Source organism: Strigops habroptila, chromosome 9 (genome assembly GCF_004027225.2).
Source record: "Strigops habroptila isolate Jane chromosome 9, bStrHab1.2.pri, whole genome shotgun sequence".
Taxonomy (NCBI): domain Eukaryota; kingdom Metazoa; phylum Chordata; class Aves; order Psittaciformes; family Psittacidae; genus Strigops; species Strigops habroptila.
In genome coordinates, this window is record NC_044285.2 from 43,242,352 (window position 1) to 43,262,548 (window position 20,197).

Sequence of the window (20,197 nt, forward strand, 5' to 3'; positions counted from 1 at the left end):
CCAGGGATGGGGCAGCCACAGCTTCTCTGGGCACCCTGTGCCAGCGCCTCAGCACCCTCACAGGGAAGAGCTTCTGCCTCAGAGCTCATCTCAATCTCCCCTCTGGCAGGTTAAAGCCATTCCCCTTGGCCTGTCCCTACAGGACCTTGTAAAAAGTGTTTCTGTTTGCATTTTCAGCCTCTGGTTTATCAATAAAAAACAGCCTTTAAGCTCTTGAGTAAACCCAGTGACACCCGAAGCTACTCGCATGGCACTAGTGGTCATAATAAGAAAGAAAGGCATGATTCCTCCTCCTGATGCTTTGTGTGTATCCCACAGTGATTCAGCTCCTGCCTTCTAGTGATGCTCTTGCCTACATCCTACTTTGAGGTCTCCAGTAGCAGCTTGTGCCAGGACCTGGATGTCCCCAAAGCAAGGACTTAAGTTGGCTGAACAAGTTGCTTGGTCTGTTTAGGGAGGAGTTGACTTGATCAGAATGATGATGATCTGTTGCCGTTGTGTTCTCTTTTAGCTGGAGCCATGCATCTATTTTAAAATGTGAACTTGCATTCCCTATAGAAACTTTTCCTGTAATTTTGTTATAAGGAGCCATTAACAAATTACAGATCTGGCTAGTTTTCCTGGCTACTGTTGTCAGAAGGGAATTAAGTTACAAACTCCCATTAAACAAGGTAACTTCTTTGTCAGAGGGTGCTGAGGCGCTGGCACAGGGTGCCCAGAGAAGCTGTGGCTGCCCCATCCCTGGCAGTGTTCAAGGCCAGGTTGGACACAGGGGCTTGGAGCAACCTGCTCTAGTGGAAGGTGTCCCTGCCCGTGGCAGGGGGTTGGAGCTGGATGAGCTTTAAGGTCCCTCCAACCCAAACCAGGCTGGGATTCTGTGACTCTGTCATAGAATAGTAAAGGATTTCCTCCAATAGTATGGATAGAAGCTTTGGAATGGAAGCAATGTGAAATACAGTGATTGTGTAATTTGTTCATCTACATTATATTAATATCTGAATTTCTTAATATAAGCCTCATGAAACCTTCCTTTATACAATGCTGTTACATCAGTTATGCTTATTGACTTCCTGGGTGGCCATGTAATTTGTTGGGGAATTCCTAAATTCATTACTCACCAAGCTTAACATCTGTTCATAAAGGGAAGGCAGTAAAATAATCAATACTTGCATTATTTTTTTGGCACGCTAAGCATACTACAGCACTTTTTTGCAGATTATGCATCCAAAGTAAGGAATTGCTCTAATAGTAAATGAAAGTTTCATTGTATTTCATGGGCCTTTTCATTAGTAGGTTCATTAGCAAAATTCATGCATAGCTGCATGTGTAGGAAAGCCCTCTAATACATGAGATAGATCCTAAAATAGGAGAGATTTGTCTTGTAGTAAGAATATCTTAATATGAACTTGAAATGTGGTTCTTTGCTGATAAATTCCAGACTAGTGGCACATGCCAGGAGTGATTGCTGAAGATGCTGTTTACCAGTGACCAGAACACTTGCAGTCATGGTTCATTGAGCAGTAATTTGACAGAGAAAATAAGGTTATAATCCTTTCAGAAACAAGCTATTGAGCTTCACAAATGAAGAATTCACTGTGTAGCCAATATGGCTTTGGCAAGCTTTTACTGAGTTACGTAAAGTCTGTGGGTTTTAAATAAATCAGAGAACATGCACTCTGAAATAGCCCTAGCTGTAGGCTGATCTCCTTCCTTTGCTTTCAAAGACTGCATTATGCTCTGACAAACAGATCAATGCTTTCCCCATGTAAATGAACCAACTCCTAATAATATTCACAGTCACCTTGTTTCTGTTGCATCAGAATGAGTTCAGCTACTTCTGAAGAAAACATCGTTTTATTCCATTCATCCACTGAACTCCATCCAAAATGGCAACCACATAATTTGAATCTTCTAGTTGAGGGGAAAATTTATCTCAGTTTCCAGAGACCCCTGCTCCCCATGGGTCACCTGGGTGCCTGTGGGCTGTTGTAACAGGTTAGTATTTGCTTAGTGCTTTAGCAAGCAGTTTGCCTCTGAATCACGTTGTAACTCCAGCCAGTTAACAAATATTTGTCAGTATTTGCTGGAAAGTTCCAGTCCTTACAACAGCTTTTGCAGGAAAGTACAAATAGCAGTTCCACAAGAGACGTGGGAAGCCTTCAGTGAAGGGTAAAGGGAGGAAGATTCACATCCGAGGTCTGACCTCAGGGTCTCATGTCCCCTCCCAGTCGCTGGGTTAGTGGCTCTTCTGCTGGGTCCATGTTGCAGCTTCTCCTTTAAAGTCAGTTCACAGTTTCCATACATCACTGCAGGCAATCTGCAGAGGTTGTTGCAGAACTGGGAGCAGTGATGGGCACAAGTCCTGTAAATACTTGAGTCAGTCTGTGTGTTTTCACGTTGCTCACTGGCATTCTGCTGGAATAGCGAGCTCTGGGTTACTCCTGTGTGATGCAGTGCTCAGGTGTTGCCTTTGCTTTGCGTGTGGTATCAACACGGTGTGGAGGAGCTGCCGTGTTTTCACTGTGCCTCACAAAGGTGGGTTCTCTGCTCGTGTGAAGATAAATGCTGAAAGAGGTGCAAAGCCAGTGACAAACTGGTCATTGCTGGTCACTCCTGATGAGTGTCCCCAGGCTGGATCCCAGGATCAGTGCACTCTCGCCAGCTCTTGGTGTGAATTCTGCCCCTGATGGAAGAGGGTGCTCAGCCTTCCCAATTGGGGAAGCTGTAAGGCTCTGATCGGCCTGCTCTAGTGCAAGGCATCCCTGCCCGTGGCAGGGGGTTAGAACTGGATGAGCTTTAAGGTCCCTCCCAACCCAATCCTGTCTGGGATTCTATGACAATCTCTTCTGCAGAAGAGCATCAAGTTGTGAGCTGCTGAGCTCACATGTGTGCTGTGGGCATTAGACAACTGCCTCGGAAGGATTGAAAATCAGGCAGGGAAGTAGTAAATTGTCCCACACCTAGCGTGTCGAGGTACTTACAAGTACTTACAAGTACTGTGAGTGCTTTGAGATCTGTGGTACCCTCTCTGTTGTGTTGTGCTGTAGGAGACCTCGGAGGACAAAGCTTGGCAGGTTTTGTGCAATGTGGCCTGTTCAGTACAACACTTCCATTCTCACTGCTGTCCTTGGAACAGATGAATCCTGGTGAAGGGCTTTGCCTTCATTTGTACAAGTTAGGAGGTCTGCTGGCTGTCAGGAGCTGAAGTAGCATGGGACATGGGCAAGCATGGTAAAAACCCCACTCCAAGCAGCGAGGGGGTTGGTTTACTTGTATGATTCTTTTCCTAATGATTTTAACCTGTGTGTACATCTTCTACTTCCTTCTGAGTTTGGAAATAGTGTTTGAAAAGCCCCTCGGTGTAATGGTGATCTGACCTGACGTTTCGGGAGCACGCAGTCAGGTCCAGGCTAGTTGGAGCTGCGGTTCCTTCCACCCACACTCACAAGTCTCCCCATGTTATCTTATATTTCTTCTCAGAAAGACATGTATGAATTCAGAGCCTGGGTGTCCTTTGAAGTTATATCAGGCTCTTTCCTTGATGTGATTGGATTAAAACTGAAACAAATAAACAACAAAAATCCCCAAACCACCCTAGAACAAAGTGAACAGAAATACTCTGCGTCACGAGCCAGCGACTGCTTTGCTGTGGGGCTCCATCCTTGTCTGCATTCGTTGGATGCCAAAGGTAGTTTGGGGAGCTAAGGTGCAGCCTGTAAAACGGTATTTCAATTACACTATGGATTTGCTTTCTGAAATTGATAATTCTGTTTCCAAAAGGGCACAGTTCTTGCATGCTGCAGTACACCCACATTTATGAATTCCTTTCAGATGTCTGAGCACGGGGTTGCTACGTTCAAAGTCAGAGCTCTTTGGATGTTCCCTCGTTCCTGCAGTCTGTTGTTATGTCTGTGTGCATAAAATCTCCCTGCTTCAAATTCGTGTGCGCTGTTGGATGGTTGAATTTGTTCTGAACACGTTTCGTAGCCGACCTTATGTCCTTGTGGGTTTGAACAAGGCACATCAGTGCTGTCAGGGGGAATGTGGGTTTCAGAAGCTGCTCTAGTCCATGTTCCCAAAGAAAGGGGGGGGCACGTGTTTTCTGTAGAAACAGAACCTATTTGGGGCTTGGAAATATGAAATCTACTTTTCATCCTCAAATTTCCAATTTCTCCTTAAATAAATTGGGCTTGGGGGGAGTTTTAGCACATTCTTGGCACTTACTGAAAGTAATCTCTGAAACTGGCTTGGAGGCCAATGTCTGAACCTGCACATTTGAATATTGGCAAACTTGACAATCTGAGATTTGCAGCAGTTATATCCAAGTGCTGTGAATCGTTTGTGAAATGTGGAGGCTTTCTGAATAATGAAGCTGCCCTCATCTGCGGATGAACAGCTTCTGTTTGCTAATGTTTGTGTATATGTGCATCATACCACGAGGCAATGCTAACAGGTAGTGCGTTAGATCACAGCAATGGCAGGAAGTGGTTATTGTTAATATTTCTGGAGATGATCTTTATTTACACTTTATAATAATGACAGCTTAGGGGAGTTAGACTCTCATATGCAGAGCTCTTTATTCAAACCTCATTTCCATCTCAAGATTAGAATGGAAGGCTAATAGTAGTGCAGCAATCCCAGAACAGTTCTACCTAAAATTAGCCCTTCCCATCTAGATTGGGACAGGAATTGCTTGGCATAAAAACCAGAAGTGTTGACTTCACACTAACACATTTTAACTTAAAAATGCTGAAGTGGTTGCCTGCAGTACCAGGATACTGGATGTCCTAAGGAAGGAGTTGTAGTTGTGGGTTAGCCGAAAGTTACAGCTTGAAACTCCACTATGTGTATTATGTTCATACTTGAGCAAGATAACACAAGCCATTATAAGTGAAATTACTGAACTCTAATATTACACTGAGAGTTTCAATCTTTTAGCTTTCCTCGGCAGTCTGGGATTTTTCTGGATGAAAGCCCTGCAAGCATCCTCCAATAGTGGAAGCACACATAGAAATGAAATGATGTGCACAGGCTGGAGGGAAAAAATATTGACTGAAAATGAAGTTTTTTGAAGATTAGATGCTGTTAATGCTTCACTTTCCTAGAGCAGCTGAAGGGGGGACCACTATGGGCTGATTCTGTCATCTGCTGATGTTTGCCCTATTGCCCCTACGCTGTTATGCTTCAGAGAATCAGCTAGGTTGGAAAAGACCTGTAAGATCATCAAGTCCGATCCCAGAAGACTGTGGGTTTAGTACACAAGAGCACTGAATGAAAATGAGTTTGGGCTTAAGGTTTCTTTGTTCTGATCTCCTTAGATCTCTGGTGGAAGAGGAGGATCCTCATATGAAAGTGTCTCTTGGCAGCAGCGATATGGGCGTCTCTGCCCATCTACAGTCTTCGAAGACAGGGACCACGCGGTTTTTCACCAGCAACACTCACAGTTCTGTGGTATTACAGGTACGTAAACATTCTTGTATTGCTGTGGATCTGCAGCAGAATTTGGGCTGCTCTAAACAAAGCCTCTACTCAGTAGACCGGTAATTCCTAAAAAGCCTCACAAAAAACGCTCATTAGGCTGTGCCAGCAGTGCCCATAAGCAGGCATGGCTTGGAGCTTCTCCTCCTGGAGTTAAAGGTTTGACTTTTATCATAGCTTGGAGAATGAAGCTGCTTCCCAAGGCCCGGTGTGCTTTGCGTTCCCCAACCATTTCTGGAAAATAACAACAATTATTCTACTTTATTTTTTTATCTAGGACAAGGGGTGATGGGTTTAAACTGTAACAGGGGAAGTTCAGGTTAGATATAGAAGAAGCTCTTCCCTGTGAGGGTGCTGAGGCGCTGGCACAGACTTTTCCCAGAGAAGCTGTGACTGCCCCATCCCTGGCAGTGTTCAAGGCCAGGTTGGACACAGGGGCTTGGAGCAACCTGCTCTAGTGGAAGGTGTCCCTGCCCGTGGCTGGAGGCTGGAGCTGGACGAGCTTTAAGCTCCCTTCCAATACAAACCAGTCTGTAATTGTATGATTCTATGCTTGTTTTCCAATGAATAATTAATTATTGAATATATTGGAGATTATGGTTGTAAGGTGAGAAGGTATTTCCTAAGTCACTTTTTGGAAATACGGAACATCTGTACATAAAAGTAAGTAAGTATTTCCATAAGAGAGACAAAGGAGATTGCTACTCTCCTCCCAGATCAAATGGATCTTGCACTGTGCTCTTCTTGCAGGGTTTTGACCAGCTGCGGGTGGAAGGTTTGCTTTGTGATGTGACACTTGTCCCAGGGGATGGTGATGAAGTGTTCCCTGTCCACAGAGCAATGATGGCTTCTGCCAGTGACTACTTCAAGGCCATGTTCACAGGTGGGGTTTTCATTGAGGTATCACATGCTGCTATCCCCAGATTGTCCGAGCAGTGGCACTGAGACATGTTCAGGGTTGTGTGAATCAGCCCAGGACGGCAGGCAGCTCTGTGTGGTTGGGTGGCATATGGGCTGCTAAACTGAGCTTTAAAGTTCTATTTTAATTTTATCTAAGTTGATGAACTCAATCAAAATGATCAGATCAACCTACTACCTCCATGTCTTTTTCAGGAGGAATGAAGGAACAGGATTTAATGTGCATTAAGCTTCATGGTGTGAACAAAATAGGCCTAAAGAAGATCATTGATTTCATTTATACTGCAAAACTTTCCCTTAACATGGACAACCTTCAGGACACTCTGGAAGCTGCCAGTTTTTTGCAGATTTTACCCGTTTTGGACTTCTGTAAAGTGTTTCTTATCTCTGGGGTAAGACTTACAACTTGTTTCACATTTACAATGATTGAAGCCTCAGTATGGTTTTTTACAGTTCAGGTGAAATCTAAAACTTGCTGTAATTCACCGTTTGGATTCACAGAGAAAAGGTTGCTTTGTAGTTTTCTTGAAAGTAGTTTTTCTTCTGAGTCTCATGTACAGTTTGAGTTTGATATAAATTATATCACATTAAAATTCTTCTAATTCCTAAGTGTGATTGCAGTGGTGATAGCAGTGATGATCCTCATAGTTCCCAGATTCATTACTAGATGCCCTCACACTTCATATCCTTCCATAAAAAAGCTACTCAGTGAGTTAAACTAAACAACAATAAAAATAATAGGAGAGTAAGGTGCTGTTGCTCTCTGTTAATGCACTTCTTGAAACCTTTTTGCTTTGGGGAATGAAGCCCTCAATTGTGATGGTCTCTGTGATGATCTTTACATCTTCTTTGTAAACCAGTGAACTTGCTCACAGTCCTTTAGAATGATATATCCTCTCCAGGGATGTTACAGAAACATTGGTTATATGAGGGAAGGATCTGCAAGGATTTTATGTTGATTGCCATATTTTGCTAGAACTTAAAATGCCTTTGAATGCCTACTGAGAAATACTGTTTCACAATCACCAAAATAAATGCTTTTGTAAGCAGGGGATAGCCCCAAAGTAGCAATCTTCTCCTCTTCCCTCTACCAATAATGGGTAGTTAAAGGAATAATACTTACATAGCGTGGTTGCTTTTGTGCAATAAGAGCAAATAAAAAGCTTGCCCTGCAAAGCTGTTTCCTGTAGGTACATTCTGTGGTTTAGAGTTGCCCTGTTCATTTTTATTTATTATAGGGATTAAAATCTTAGGTCCTGACCCTGCTCTTGTGGGACACGGAATCACCATCCCGGGAAGTGTTCACACACCGTGTAGATGAGGCCCTCAGTGACATGGGTTAGTGGTGTCCTTGGCAGTGCTGGGGAACGGTTGGACTTGCTGATCTGAAGGGTCTTTTCCAACCCAAGTGGTTGTATGACTCTATATAAGAGCTGTGCTGTCAAAGCAGTTCTGCCTAGAGAAACACTTTGACATTATTGCTGATGCATCCCGACGGTTTTTAGATGTTAATTGCTTATATACCTCACGAGGAATCTTACCTTCCCTGGAACAGGGAAACTGGTGTGTTCCACGTGAATTAGAATATTATTTGGAATTCAGCTTTCTGCTAGTCTGTAAAGAGAAATAAAGCAGCAGGTATTCCCATTGCTGCTTCTGTGTTGGTGGGATGCCGGTGCCATAAATGCCAACTTGGAGTAAGGTCTCAGTGGTGTTTTGAACCAGGAGTTTGAAGCAGCCTCCTCCTGGGGTGAGTGAGCCCCAGGGACACAGCGTTGCCCCTTACCCTTTCTGGGTAGGGCAGCTCGTTCTTGATTTTGCTTTCTTAGGGAAAGAGCTTCTTTCCTCTTAAATGATGTGATTTGGGATAATTTTTTTCATTGCTTAAAAAACTCCTTGTTTTCTGAAGTTTCTTTCACTTCCGATGCTGACTCAGTCACTGGTTTGGTTCAAGTAAGAAATGTCTGGTTTGACACTACGTATTGGAAGGATCACTAAGACTTTATCCATTCTCTTAATTTTATGGATTCTCTTTTCTGAAATACTTTGATTTATACCTGTTGTCTAAGGGGACATAATCTCATCCACTGTATAACTGTAGAAGAAGTACAAAGTGAAGTTTGTGCTGTGAGCCTGGTTGTGTTCTCACCATCCTCGGATAAAGAATGTTTGACCGAGCTTTTGAATTTGTTGGAACAGGAACAAGAGTTGGTGAGCAAATGGTTGGGTCTTTGTCATTTTAATTACCATGTCTGAGTTTGACAAAGATTACTCCCTGTTCTACTGGTTTCATGCCATTTTTGAAGCATTTCTGTAATTTAAATGAGTTTTCTGAGCGAGTCTTGAGCTTATTTCTGCTGACAATAGCATCTGAGAGCTGACGTGACCATTCCCAGACACGTGCTTAGTTGTCTTGGGAGTCCATTATTAAAGAGATTATAGAAGTCAGTTTATGTCAAACGTCATGTAATTGTGTTACTTCAGAAGAGGATATTGGAAATATTTACAAAGGAAAACATAAGCTTAAGGTAACAGCTTAATTTGTGTAAACCACAGTGAGACCTTCAGAGAAGGGTGCATGTTGTAGCTGACTTGTAAGTGTTTTTTCATTTGTTCTACATTTTCACCTTTCCTGTCAAATAGTTCATTGCTCTGATCATGGAATGGGGCTTGGAGCAACCTGCTCTAGTGGAAGGTGTCCCTGCCCGTGGCAGGAGGTTGGAACTGGCTGAGCTTTGAGGTCCCTCCCAACCCAAAAACCTTTCTGTGATAACTGGCAAATTGTCAAATATTCAGGTGTCAATATTTGGAAGTCCTGTCTTGTCACTAGAACTTGAATGAGGATGGAGCAAGATGGTCTTGGTTTTGTGGGAGTGTGGGATGCAGCACCAGGGCTCTGCCAGCCACCAGCAACTCACCTTTTCTGATGTGAGGGTACGATTGAGTCTGTTTCTGGAGCTGGTCAAGTTTCTGTGGTGTTATTCCTGGACTTCCTTTATGGGAGCCCACAGAAGAATTGAGGATTTCAAGGGAATGCGAGTTTTTTTAAACTTAGACCCTTTGAAACACCATCTGAAGTGCTTCAGTGTCTAACAGTCATTGAAACAGAAGAAGGTTAGACACCTCAGTGTTCCTGAGGGCTTGATTTTCTGTGCCTGTCATTTATGAGAACCTTGGAGAACTTGAATGTTACAGTCATTTTGCTCTGTGGCCAGTTTTGTAGTATGTAGTATGTTGTAGTCAGTTAAGTTTTACCAGAGCTTGGGAATTGATTGCTTCGAATTGCAAAGAATGAAGTCAACTGCTTTCTCAAGGAAATCCTTTGGGTTTTGCACTTGGTTTCTCAAGCTGTAGTAACGCTGTGCCGGGCTTGACCTTTCCTTTTGAAAAGCTTCTTAGTGTTATCTGGAACTTTAACCTTTGCTTTCTATTGAGCAGTTCCAGTGAGCAGTTCCCATGAGCAGTGTGACTGAGCAGCTCTGCTCAACAAAGCCCAAATCAAATCAAGTTCATGTAAAACTCTTCGTTTCTGCTGAAGCTGCTGAGCTGTTTGACCAGTTACAGCTTTTATAGAGGATCTGTGTGAGGATCTGTAGTTCCTGGATTCACTCTACAGCCAGTCTTACATTTCCACTCCTCCCGTTTACTTCAGTGGGATTTCCAGAAGCAGCAGTTCCTTCTGGTTGTCGATGGGCTCTGGATTGACTTATTTCCATAGAGAACCATTCTGTGCCTCTCACAAGTACCAAAGCATAAGTCAAACTGTTGGGTTTTTTGTTTATTGGTTTTTAAATTGACACTTGAGTAACTGAACTATTTAAGTGTTTAAATAGCGTTATTGTACTTGAATGCTGCTCAATTTTGAATATTTAAGGCGAAGTAACTATCGCATTTCATTCTGAAAGATGATTTCTTGGCTGAGGACTCGAATCTCTAGAGTATATGTTGTTATGACTGTGAAATCTTTGCAATATAATTTAGCCTGGTACGTTGATTGTTATGTTAAAGCACAGTGAAATTAGTATTAGTACTTTTGCCAAGGAAAGTAACATTTAAGAAGATACTTAATATGGTACCTTGATTGGAGGTGAGTGCTGGCGTTTGTTACTGAGCCAAAGTGTACAATTTCATAAGCATCTTGGGGAGTACTTGCAGTCATAGTGTGGAAATAACAACCCTGAGTGTGGTACAATTCCAGTGGCTTAATTAAGGCAATACAAAGTGAATTTTCTAAGAATTAGGGGGTGACTGGAAACTGCTGATACTGTGTTCTTCAGTCATTGACAGTGTGTAAAGTGTCAATACATTTCTCAAATGTAAGCATTCCAGGAATACATTCCATTGCATAGATTTACAGTGTAGCATAATGAGGATAATACATCAGCTAGGTGAGTGTTGGGCTCTTGATAACTGGCATGTGTCCTGCAGTAGATCTAAATGCCTCACTTCAACCTGAATACCCCATGGACCAAGGCCAGGTTGAACGGGGCTTGGAGCAACCTGCTCTAGTGGAAGGTGTCCCTGCCCGTGGCAGGGGGTTGGAGCTGGATGAGCTTTAAGGTCCCTTCCAACCCGGACCATTCTATGACTCTAAATTAAAAATCTTAAAATGAAATGTACAGAAATGAGTTTGATACAGACTCAAACAGTTAAAGAAAAAAAGCTTCTCCAGCATCAGCGAATGTTTTGTAGGTCATTGCTGGCTGATGTGATTATATTTTGATATAAACAATATGGTCTGTCTTGCAATACAAAAATTATTTCCATCTGTATCTTGCACAGATATTTTTATAGTAAGAGCTCCTGACAGTCTGCCACACGTTCATTATAGATAGGACCTGATTACAGGATTGCTGTTCCTGAAAATGAAGAATAAGGTTTGGAACCTTAGACTGTATGAAGGCATTTCAGGATGTGTGAATGAAGACTTTGGATGGCTTAATGCAGATGTAAACTCTAAGGCAAGGCAGATCAGTTTCTACTGAATTAAAGAAAATCTCCTGTTTCCATACTCCTTAGACCTTGGAGTTATGTAGTATTAAAGGGCAATGATCAGATTGAGTTATACAGTATTCAAATCTTGTAATCTCTGTCATGCCCAGAAGGTCATTTGAAGGTTTGTGCATTCTTAGGCTGCAATCAGGTCATAGTCCTCAATCATTATAATCTTTTTAAAAATAACCATGAGATTTGGAAGCTTAAATTCTTTGGGCATTGCAAATGTAATGAGAATCACAAAGTTGTGGAAGTCATTGACCTTGAGGAGGATTGACATGCACAGAGGCTAGAAAGCACATCTATAAATGGGGCTTGGATTAGAATAAGGATTGAATGCCAAAAGGCTGCAATAATCAGCAAGAAGCGTTTGAAAGTGGACTTGCCCTGCGTATGTACCATCAAGCTGGCTGAGATTGCTTGGCTGGGTTCTCTGGAGACCTGCTTAAAGTTATGTCCCATCCCTGCCATCTATTTCCTCCCTCTGCCTTGGGTCCCAAGTGACCTTAGAAGTTTAGGAGCCGAAGACGTAAGAAAGGTAGATGCAGCAACAGTGTGAGAGAGATGGTCACCAAGACATGGTCACCCAAGTATTGAATTAGATTAGGGGTGAGCCATACAGCTGAAGTGTTCCATGTGCTGGGTGTTTCTAGAGGAAAATCTTCCTAGGTTCAGTATTTAAAAATAACAATGCTATTTAAAACTGCTCTATAAAATCACTGCCTTTGTCTTAACTTTGACATATATTGAATTTAGAATATATTCTGTGAGAGCACTAGCTTGATTTACTAAAGATCCAGTTTTGTTCATTTCTAAGGAATGTATTCATGGGATTAAACGCTGTAAATAGGTTGTCTGAAATACGTCTTTGGCTGCATTATGATAATACATTTTTAATAATGTTAGAAAATGCCTCATGGCAAGACCTACTTTTGCCTTATTCTGTGTAACCTTGGGCTGATCACCTCCCCTTAACTGTATTTTCCACATGTCTGTCTCAAAGATGTTTGCAGAGCTTTTCAAAGATGAAGTGCTGTATAATTGCTTTATATCAGCATTGTATAATGTATTTGACACAATATGTATCAGCTACTTTTTACTTGCCTCATTTCTTCCTTCAAAAGAAGGAGTAGGTTGGGTCTCCCCTTGCAGCCATGAATATACATCACATTGAATATTTATTTGCTCATGTGTAAGTCACCTTGAGCGCTGGGAAGTGATGAAATACTGCTAATTCTATCGTATTCATTACATTCTACATTGTCATTTAGACACCAAATTAAGGAAGTGTTTTGATTCCTCTGTCTGTTTACTTGATAGGTTTCCTTGGAAAACTGTGTGGAGGTTGGGCGCATTGCCAACACATACAATCTCACAGAAGTGGATAAATACGTTAATAACTTCATCCTGAAGAACTTCCCTGCGTTATTAAGTACTGGTGAATTTGTGAAACTCCCCTTTGAACGTCTTGCCTTTGTGCTTTCAAGTAATAGCCTTAAGCACTGCACTGAACTCGAGCTCTTCAAGGCAGCTTGTCGCTGGCTGCGGTACGAGGAGCCCCGGATGGAGTATGCTGCGAAGCTGATGAAGAACATCAGGTTTCCTCTGATGACTCCCCAGGATCTTATTAACTATGTTCAGACAGTGGACTTCATGAGGACTGACAATACCTGTGTAAACTTGCTTTTGGAAGCCAGCAATTACCAAATGATGCCGTACATGCAGCCGGTGATGCAGTCAGAAAGAACTGCCATTCGGTCAGACAGCACTCACCTGGTGACCTTGGGGGGGGTGCTGAGGCAGCAGCTGGTTGTCAGCAAGGAGCTCCGGATGTATGACGAGAAGGCCCACGAGTGGAAATCCTTGGCTCCCATGGATGCACCAAGGTACCAGCACGGCATCGCCGTGATCGGAAACTTCCTTTACGTGGTTGGGGGACAGAGCAATTACGACACGAAAGGGAAGACGGCGGTCGACACGGTCTTCAGGTTTGATCCTCGCTACAACAAGTGGATGCAAGTTGCATCTTTAAATGAGAAGCGCACCTTCTTCCACCTAAGTGCCCTCAAAGGACATTTGTATGCAGTCGGTGGTCGAAACGCAGCGGGTGAGCTAGGTGAGTGCTGCTTCTGAAGCGTGGCTTCTGGCCTTGCTTCTTCTGCATGGCAATACCATGCTGCCCTGAGAATGGGTGGAGAGGACACGAGTGAAAGGTGTTGGCGAGCAGCTTCCTTCTGGAAACACTGCAAATGCAGAGAGAAATGTGTCTGGATCCTATTAGCAGTTAATTTCAGAAGAGCTTCCACAACAAAAATTCCAAATACATGTACCTTGATGCATAATATCCAGTGTCTTCACCTTTAGCATCTTCTGTGTCTGCCTGTGTAAGTGTGTGTAGAGCAAATGCATACAAACCCCATCATGACTTCAGCTAAGAAACCAAACCCACTCGTTTCAGTCCTGAGTGAATCCTGACTTTCCTGACTGAAACTCACTGTTGGGTGAAGGGTGTGTTTGGAAAGACGCAGCTTTTCTGGGGTAGTCATTTCGGATTGCTGGTGACTGGGTGATTTGTTTCACTCACAGATCCCTGAGATTCAGCTCTCCTGAGATTCTGCACTTTTTAATTACTAAAAATATCTTCCCTGTGATTTTGAGGTTATGTAGTTGTTGATGGGACTGAACCTGTCCTGCTGTCTCCTCTCCCCCCTTGCAAATGATGATTCGTTTTACTTGACCAAAAATACCCCCAAAACATTGATTTCAGGGAAATAAGATGGTTGGAAACAAAGAATAAATAGATGGTAACTTGTAATATAACAGATTTCTGTGGAGGATGGCCTATATTAATGCGCTGCATTTTCCAGAGCCATAGTGGGCAGCATTTGCAGTCAGCTCTGGGAGTGTACACTCAGTTGTAAATTTGTGCTTTAAAATGGAAATGTTACAGTCATCCTGCTTTGAATTTTAGCATAATATTATATCTAAAGCAGACGTAACATTTCCTTATTTTGTTTGCTGCTTTCAGCCCAATACTTCACTGTGTCTTATCAAGTCTTTGTGGCAGCAGCTCTTGCTGCCGAGATGTACTTGTTAGAAACACAGAGATCTTCAAGTGCAGTGAGAAACGTGTTTAATGGAAACGACACAGAACCTAATTTGTGCTGCAGCATCTGTGGCTTTTTTAATTAATCCATCTCAGTCATTCACACATGCACTTTGTTTCACGATCATGTTGCAGTCTGTCTTAGGAAACATAGTGCATTGCTTCCACTACACAAACTGGGCTGGGTTTGCTAGGAGTTGAAAATCCATTCTAATGTTAGATGAAATGGGATGTTTAAAAATGCCTCCTGTTTCCAAAAACCAAGGGAAACTGTTGCAGCAACTTGTTTTCTCTACACAGCCGTGTTCTGATGCAGATCCTGAGGTTTTCTTACATGTCACTTTATCTACCTGAAAACATGTTCTCACTGGAAGCGGGATACCAAATGTACAAACCGATGTGTCTTGATCTTTATCTTGAGTATCAGAAAACCTGCCCTTCATCGAGCTATTTCCTAATGGTATGAATTGATAGCAGATAACCAGATTGCTGCCCTCGTGTCCTGTACCATCAAATTAGAGCAGGGTTATTAGAATGTCTGTGAGAAAGTTTCAAGTCTGACCAAATCACTATGAAATAACAGTGTCCCTGGGGCAGTGCTGTGTGTGCAGCAGGCTCTACGTGCAGTGCTCTTCTTAAATTAGATGAAGCAGTGTCATTCTGCTGACCTCAGCTCTTCTGCAGCTTTAATTAACATACAAAATCTATCACCTGTCTAAAACTCTGCTGTAAAGATACCATTAAAGTGCTGCAGTGCTTTCCACAGCCCTGAGAAACGTCAGTGGATCATTCTGCAGGAAGAGCACTCTATAAATGCTGTATGTTGTAGCTGTCTGATGCTTTGATTTGGGGCTGCTTCTGTTTTCCTGTTAATTGTGAAGCAAGTCACTTTGCATTTTCATGTTTCTTTCATAAAGCTTGACAGCCGAAGGATGAAATCCAGCTTCAACTTCCCATTCTTTTCAGGTGAGAAAAACTCAAGCTTTGCAGAGAAGAGAAGGTCAAATATGTGTTGGACAGGTATTAAAGAAGTTGACCTTGGGTTCAAACTAATTTCAATCTCTTGTTAGAGAAGAAAAAATTCCCCAAACCTGAATTCAGCTTTCCGGAAGATCAGCTGTTATGGAAAAGGGACAAAGGGTTAAAGTTACTAAAATGAATTCCTTGGGGTTTTTTTTTTTTCTTCTCCTGACATTTTCTGGAATGACAGTTATAGTTTTTTGAGACTCTCTCTAAATCCTTCCCAAAAGAGTGTTCATATCTTTAAACTTCTGAGAACTTTGTAAATACCCCTTTCCACCTCAGTAGGATGTGCTTTGGTGGCAGTAACGGCTGCTGTTTGGACAGCATTTGCCACTGGGGAGCTTTGGGCTCGTAGGTAAAGAGGAGTGAACATGCACACGTGTGGTGCATGGATCTTGGAGACGAACTGAGTTGTGGTGGGGCTTGGAGCAACCTGGTCTAGTGGAAGGTGTCCCTGCCTGGGGCAGGGGGTTGGAACTAGATTATCCATTATTTTGAAGTGGCTCCTTGCTATGCTAGGAACAGAATTACTCAGGACTCTAATTTAACCAAGTCAGCTTTGAGTTCTACAGAAGCAAGCTGTATTATAGAAAGAATAGACCAAAATGAAGACCCCGGGTTTGGGATGTCACACATAGTTGCTAAGTGCTGCTGTAAGAAACCTCAAGACACATTAGAAACTACTGACAGAGAAGTGCTAAATATCTTTGTTCTCCTCGAATAGCATCACAGCTGGTACTATAAAATGAGTGCAGGCTGAGCATCCCTTGGGACTGCCAAAGCTTTGTGTCTTTTTGAGGTTGCTTTATCCTGTTAAGATGAGGCCTGTCCTCCCTGGCTTATGGTAATGAACAAATGAGGTATTCCACTGTCAAACATAAGTAAAGCTGATTTGAGTCATTCATGCTTGTTGAGAGGATGAATCCAGCAGTCTCATGCCATACAGGATGTACACTTAGGTTCAGTCAAGTGGCAGTTCCTTTGTGCCTGTGGGCTGTGCTCTGTCTGCAGATGATGTATAGACCTTCCTTATGCCTCTCTTCAGTTGATGGGCACCTTTAACAGCTGGAATTTGAAATGTTTGTTTCCTTTTCAGTGCAGAGGGAGATCTTGTTAAAAAAGCAATGGAATGACCTTGCAAGGGAACAGGGAAATGACTCCATGGAACCAAAGGGAACAGGAGGTTTTTATCAGCTTGAGTGACCAGTGTTGTGTTGTGGCGTAGATTGGAGATTGGAGTTGGGGTGGTTTGTCTGAAATACTGTCAAACAGTATCGTGTCAAACTGTGCTTCAGGTGTACTGGCAATGTTCAAGAGAGTTTTGAAGCCATATCAGAAAGTGAGGGATCTTGGACTCAACGTCATCCTCTCTCAGACAACTGAAATCTTTATGATGTGGTGATAGTGATGGCAGCAGTGTGTACCAATGCCTGCATGTGTTAATCTTCTCTTGCTAAAGTGATCTTTGGCTGGGGTTTCTCTCTTAAATGCAATCTGTAGTGCAGAGTGGTTGTCCAGTATTAACGTCCCGTTGATCTGGTTGTGGCTGTCTTTGACATTGCTGTGCGTATAATCTGCTCTTCCCGTACTTACAGTGTATTAGACATGGAAGCTCCTCGCTTCAGCACCGAGTGGAAGCACTGTGGGCAAGAGGATGCCTTTGTTTTGGTGTAAGCAAGCAGAATGATGATTTTGGTGCAGCAAGCAGCAGGTTGGCAGGGTGTGCTCCCAGGGGAGAGCTGGGACACCTATGATTACTTGCACATCAAATCTGTTTTTCTCTGTCCTTGAAATTTCTGCCCACCTTTGTTTTCTTCTGCTTGCTAAATAGAGCAGAGTAGAAAGGAGCTTTCCTTTCCAGAAAATAATATTGCAATGGGTGAGTAATTTGTACAAGAAAAAGGTTTATTTTGGGCAGATGTAGTGTCGGAATGGCAGCACACAGAAATACAGCTCGTGGATTTAGTTTTAGGTGTCATTTATGGAATCAGTTCTTTGTGCCTATACCTTTATTTGGGCAAGAGGCCGTCCCCAGCATTCTCTGGCTTTGTGGCTGTGCAAGTCCTTGGTGGACATACAAAGTCTGCAGGTTATCCAGTGAGAAACCACTGAAATATTCCAAGTCAAGCCTTACTTTAAAAATCTTCATTCTAGACGAATGCTTGAATGCCTTTTCATACCTTCCCTTGTGCAGACTTGCATCTCCCTGTAGGTGTGTGTAAGGCAAAGGCCAGCTCCAGGCTCATTTCGAATAGCTGAGGTGGGGAACGCAGTGACAAGGAGGCTGGATTCCAGGAGAAGTGTTTGGTGAAGGACTGATCTCCTCAAGTAAATGTGAGAAGTTGCCCCTCTTGGGCAGGTTTTAATGATCACAAATCAGGCCTGTCGACAGCGTGTGGACACCCTGGACTCCATCTGTACCCAGGCTTTGTGATGTGTCCATCTTCCGAAGCCCTGCGGTGCCAAGCATGGCCAGGGTCCACGGGCAAACACTTGCACAAAACCAGGCGTGCCTCAGGCTTCCATTCCCCATCCCTGGCAGTGTTCAAGGCCAGGTTGGACACAGGGGCTTGGAGCAACCTGCTCTAGTGGAAGGTGTCCCTGCCCGTGGCAGGGGTTGGAACTGGATGAGCTTTAAGCTCCTTTCCAACACAAACCAGGCTGGGTTCTATGATTCAATACTATTTTAAAAAAGTTTCAAGAATAGGAAGTTACTGTTTCCTACCTGCTAATCAATGTATGTCATTTGTTTTGAAAGAAACAAGAATTTTGTATCTTTTGCCTTATATCATGAACTCAGTGGTCTGGACCAGCACTCCTCTGTGTTTCTTACATTTAAATTTCAGCTCCTGGGTGAGTAAAAGCTGAATGCAGTCCAGGGTGCTGTAAGAATTTAGCTGTTCTCTGAAATATAGGTTATTTTTTAATCTATTTTAACCATTGATGCTGAACTGTCATCAAACAGTATTCTGAAAGACAGCTTTGGCATTAGAGTGAGGTACCTTATAGTCACTGTATGAGTGTTACTGACTGAGGGACTTCACTGGCCTGGCCAGCACTCCTCATTCTGCAGGCTGAGACCAACACTAACTAGGTTCTGCCTTTCAAATGGCAAGTTTCTCAGCTTCTAATTCTTTTTTTGTCTCTGTTGATGGGTGATCCTGGACTGTAAGTTGCCATCACTGAATCTGTAGAGCTGGCTCAGATTTTCTACCCTTGGTTGAATAAAAAGCTTGTTCTAGAGCAGGTAAAATGCCTCTTTCAAAGAGGGATTCAGTTTTGTCTGTGTACCTCATAAATATCTCTCTTTGAAGATCAAGTATTGTATAACAGGCATTAGAACCTGATTCTTAATTATTTAAAATGAGACTTAATTTGTCTTTAAAATAACACAATTATTGGTAATTGGTTTCTGCATCATAAGGTCACCATATTACAGGGTTTTCAGGGTGTCTCACCCCTCTGGTCATACTGTACTGCTCAAGGTGTCAATCTCTACAGCTTACTCTGATCCATTGTTAAATCTGGTTACTCTGTGCTTTTTGCATAGCCCTTTTCCTGCAGCCCTGCATCTCTTCCGTCCCACTTTGAAGAGAGGATTCCTTCTCAGAAATGCTTTCTGCAGGGGCACCTGGGCTCTGGGTTTCTTTTTCAACGTAGTCCTAATTTGAGAACTCCTTTAATCGTTTTAACTTTCCGGTTCACAAAGGGAGTTGTGTATGGACACAGGCACTACTGCTCTCCATGCAAGATTCCGGGATGTTTCATTTTGTATTTTGTTAAAGCCTGGCTTTTATGAAGTGCTCGAATTGGTGACTTGCATATGCTGAGCTGTATGTTGCTGTGGGAGTGCAGGATAAGAGAGAATTGGTCGATGGTGGCTGCCCCCTTTGAGGGCATTCTAGTGTGAGATACCAAGGAGGAAACCTGGCATGGGTGCGATGTTGCTGAGGACCCGGGTTTGTTCTGGTTACCAGATGAACTGATCCTCTTGGCAATAGGTTTGACATTTGTTCCCTCTCTCTGCAGCAGACGCTGCTTGTACCCGAGGGAAGGGTTCAAAAGCTGAACTCCCCTGGCTCCGCTGACGTTCCCGCTGCTGTCTCACAGGGCAGGTCCTGTGCCAAGTGGGAATGGGAATGAGACAAGTGGAAGGCAAGGATGCAAGAGGGTTTTGTCTTCCTTTTTGCTCCTCTGGGACGAAGCTCGAGCTTTCTCTGTATCATGTCTTGACATTACGCTCAATAATTCCCTTGGCGCTGAACAGTGTTTCTCATTGATGCTTCCTGTGTCTATGAATATATTAGTGCCACTGCACTCGAATCCAAACTGCCAGGCTAGCTTCAACAGCATTCTATTCTCATCTGTTTTAAACAGCCACTGTGGAATGTTACAATCCCAGAATGAATGAATGGAGCTACGTCGCGAAGATGAACGAACCCCACTACGGACATGCTGGAACCGTGTATGGGGGATTAATGTATATTTCAGGTAAATAATTCCTATCATCACATTATCTCTCTGGAACAAGTACTTACCTGACTCCTCCTATTTCAGTGGGAGACACTGAAAATTAGATTCTGGTTGCAGTAGGTTTGCTGTGGTACAAGCAGTGCTGCAATTTCATGTGAAGCCAGTCCACCAGCGGATAGACTGCAGAGTCAGAGGAAGTTATTT

At 43.0% G+C, this 20,197-nt stretch overlaps 1 protein-coding gene and 1 long non-coding RNA gene across 10 annotated transcripts in view; both read left to right on the plus strand.

The window, feature by feature from the left end:
- KLHL13 (kelch like family member 13) overlaps positions 1-20,197 on the plus strand; it is a 66,336-nt gene that overhangs the window by 44,076 nt on the left and 2,063 nt on the right. For 8 of the 9 annotated variants that reach the window (XM_030498724.1, XM_030498721.1, XM_030498717.1 and 5 more), the window contains 5 exons: positions 5,319-5,460; positions 6,229-6,361; positions 6,592-6,788; positions 12,712-13,507; positions 19,898-20,011. In XM_030498724.1, coding sequence (XP_030354584.1) covers positions 5,319-5,460; positions 6,229-6,361; positions 6,592-6,788; positions 12,712-13,507; positions 19,898-20,011 — 1,382 coding nt within the window. Of the gene's footprint in view, positions 1-1,826; positions 1,996-5,318; positions 5,461-6,228; positions 6,362-6,591; positions 6,789-12,711; positions 13,508-19,897; positions 20,012-20,197 lie in introns of those variants that run through there. The other variant, XM_030498725.1, reaches the window with a different exon arrangement.
- On the plus strand, positions 375-4,523 carry LOC115613357. Its single transcript, XR_003993367.1, has 3 exons — positions 375-386; positions 3,176-3,182; positions 3,393-4,523. It is a non-coding gene; the product is annotated as an uncharacterized LOC115613357 (long non-coding RNA).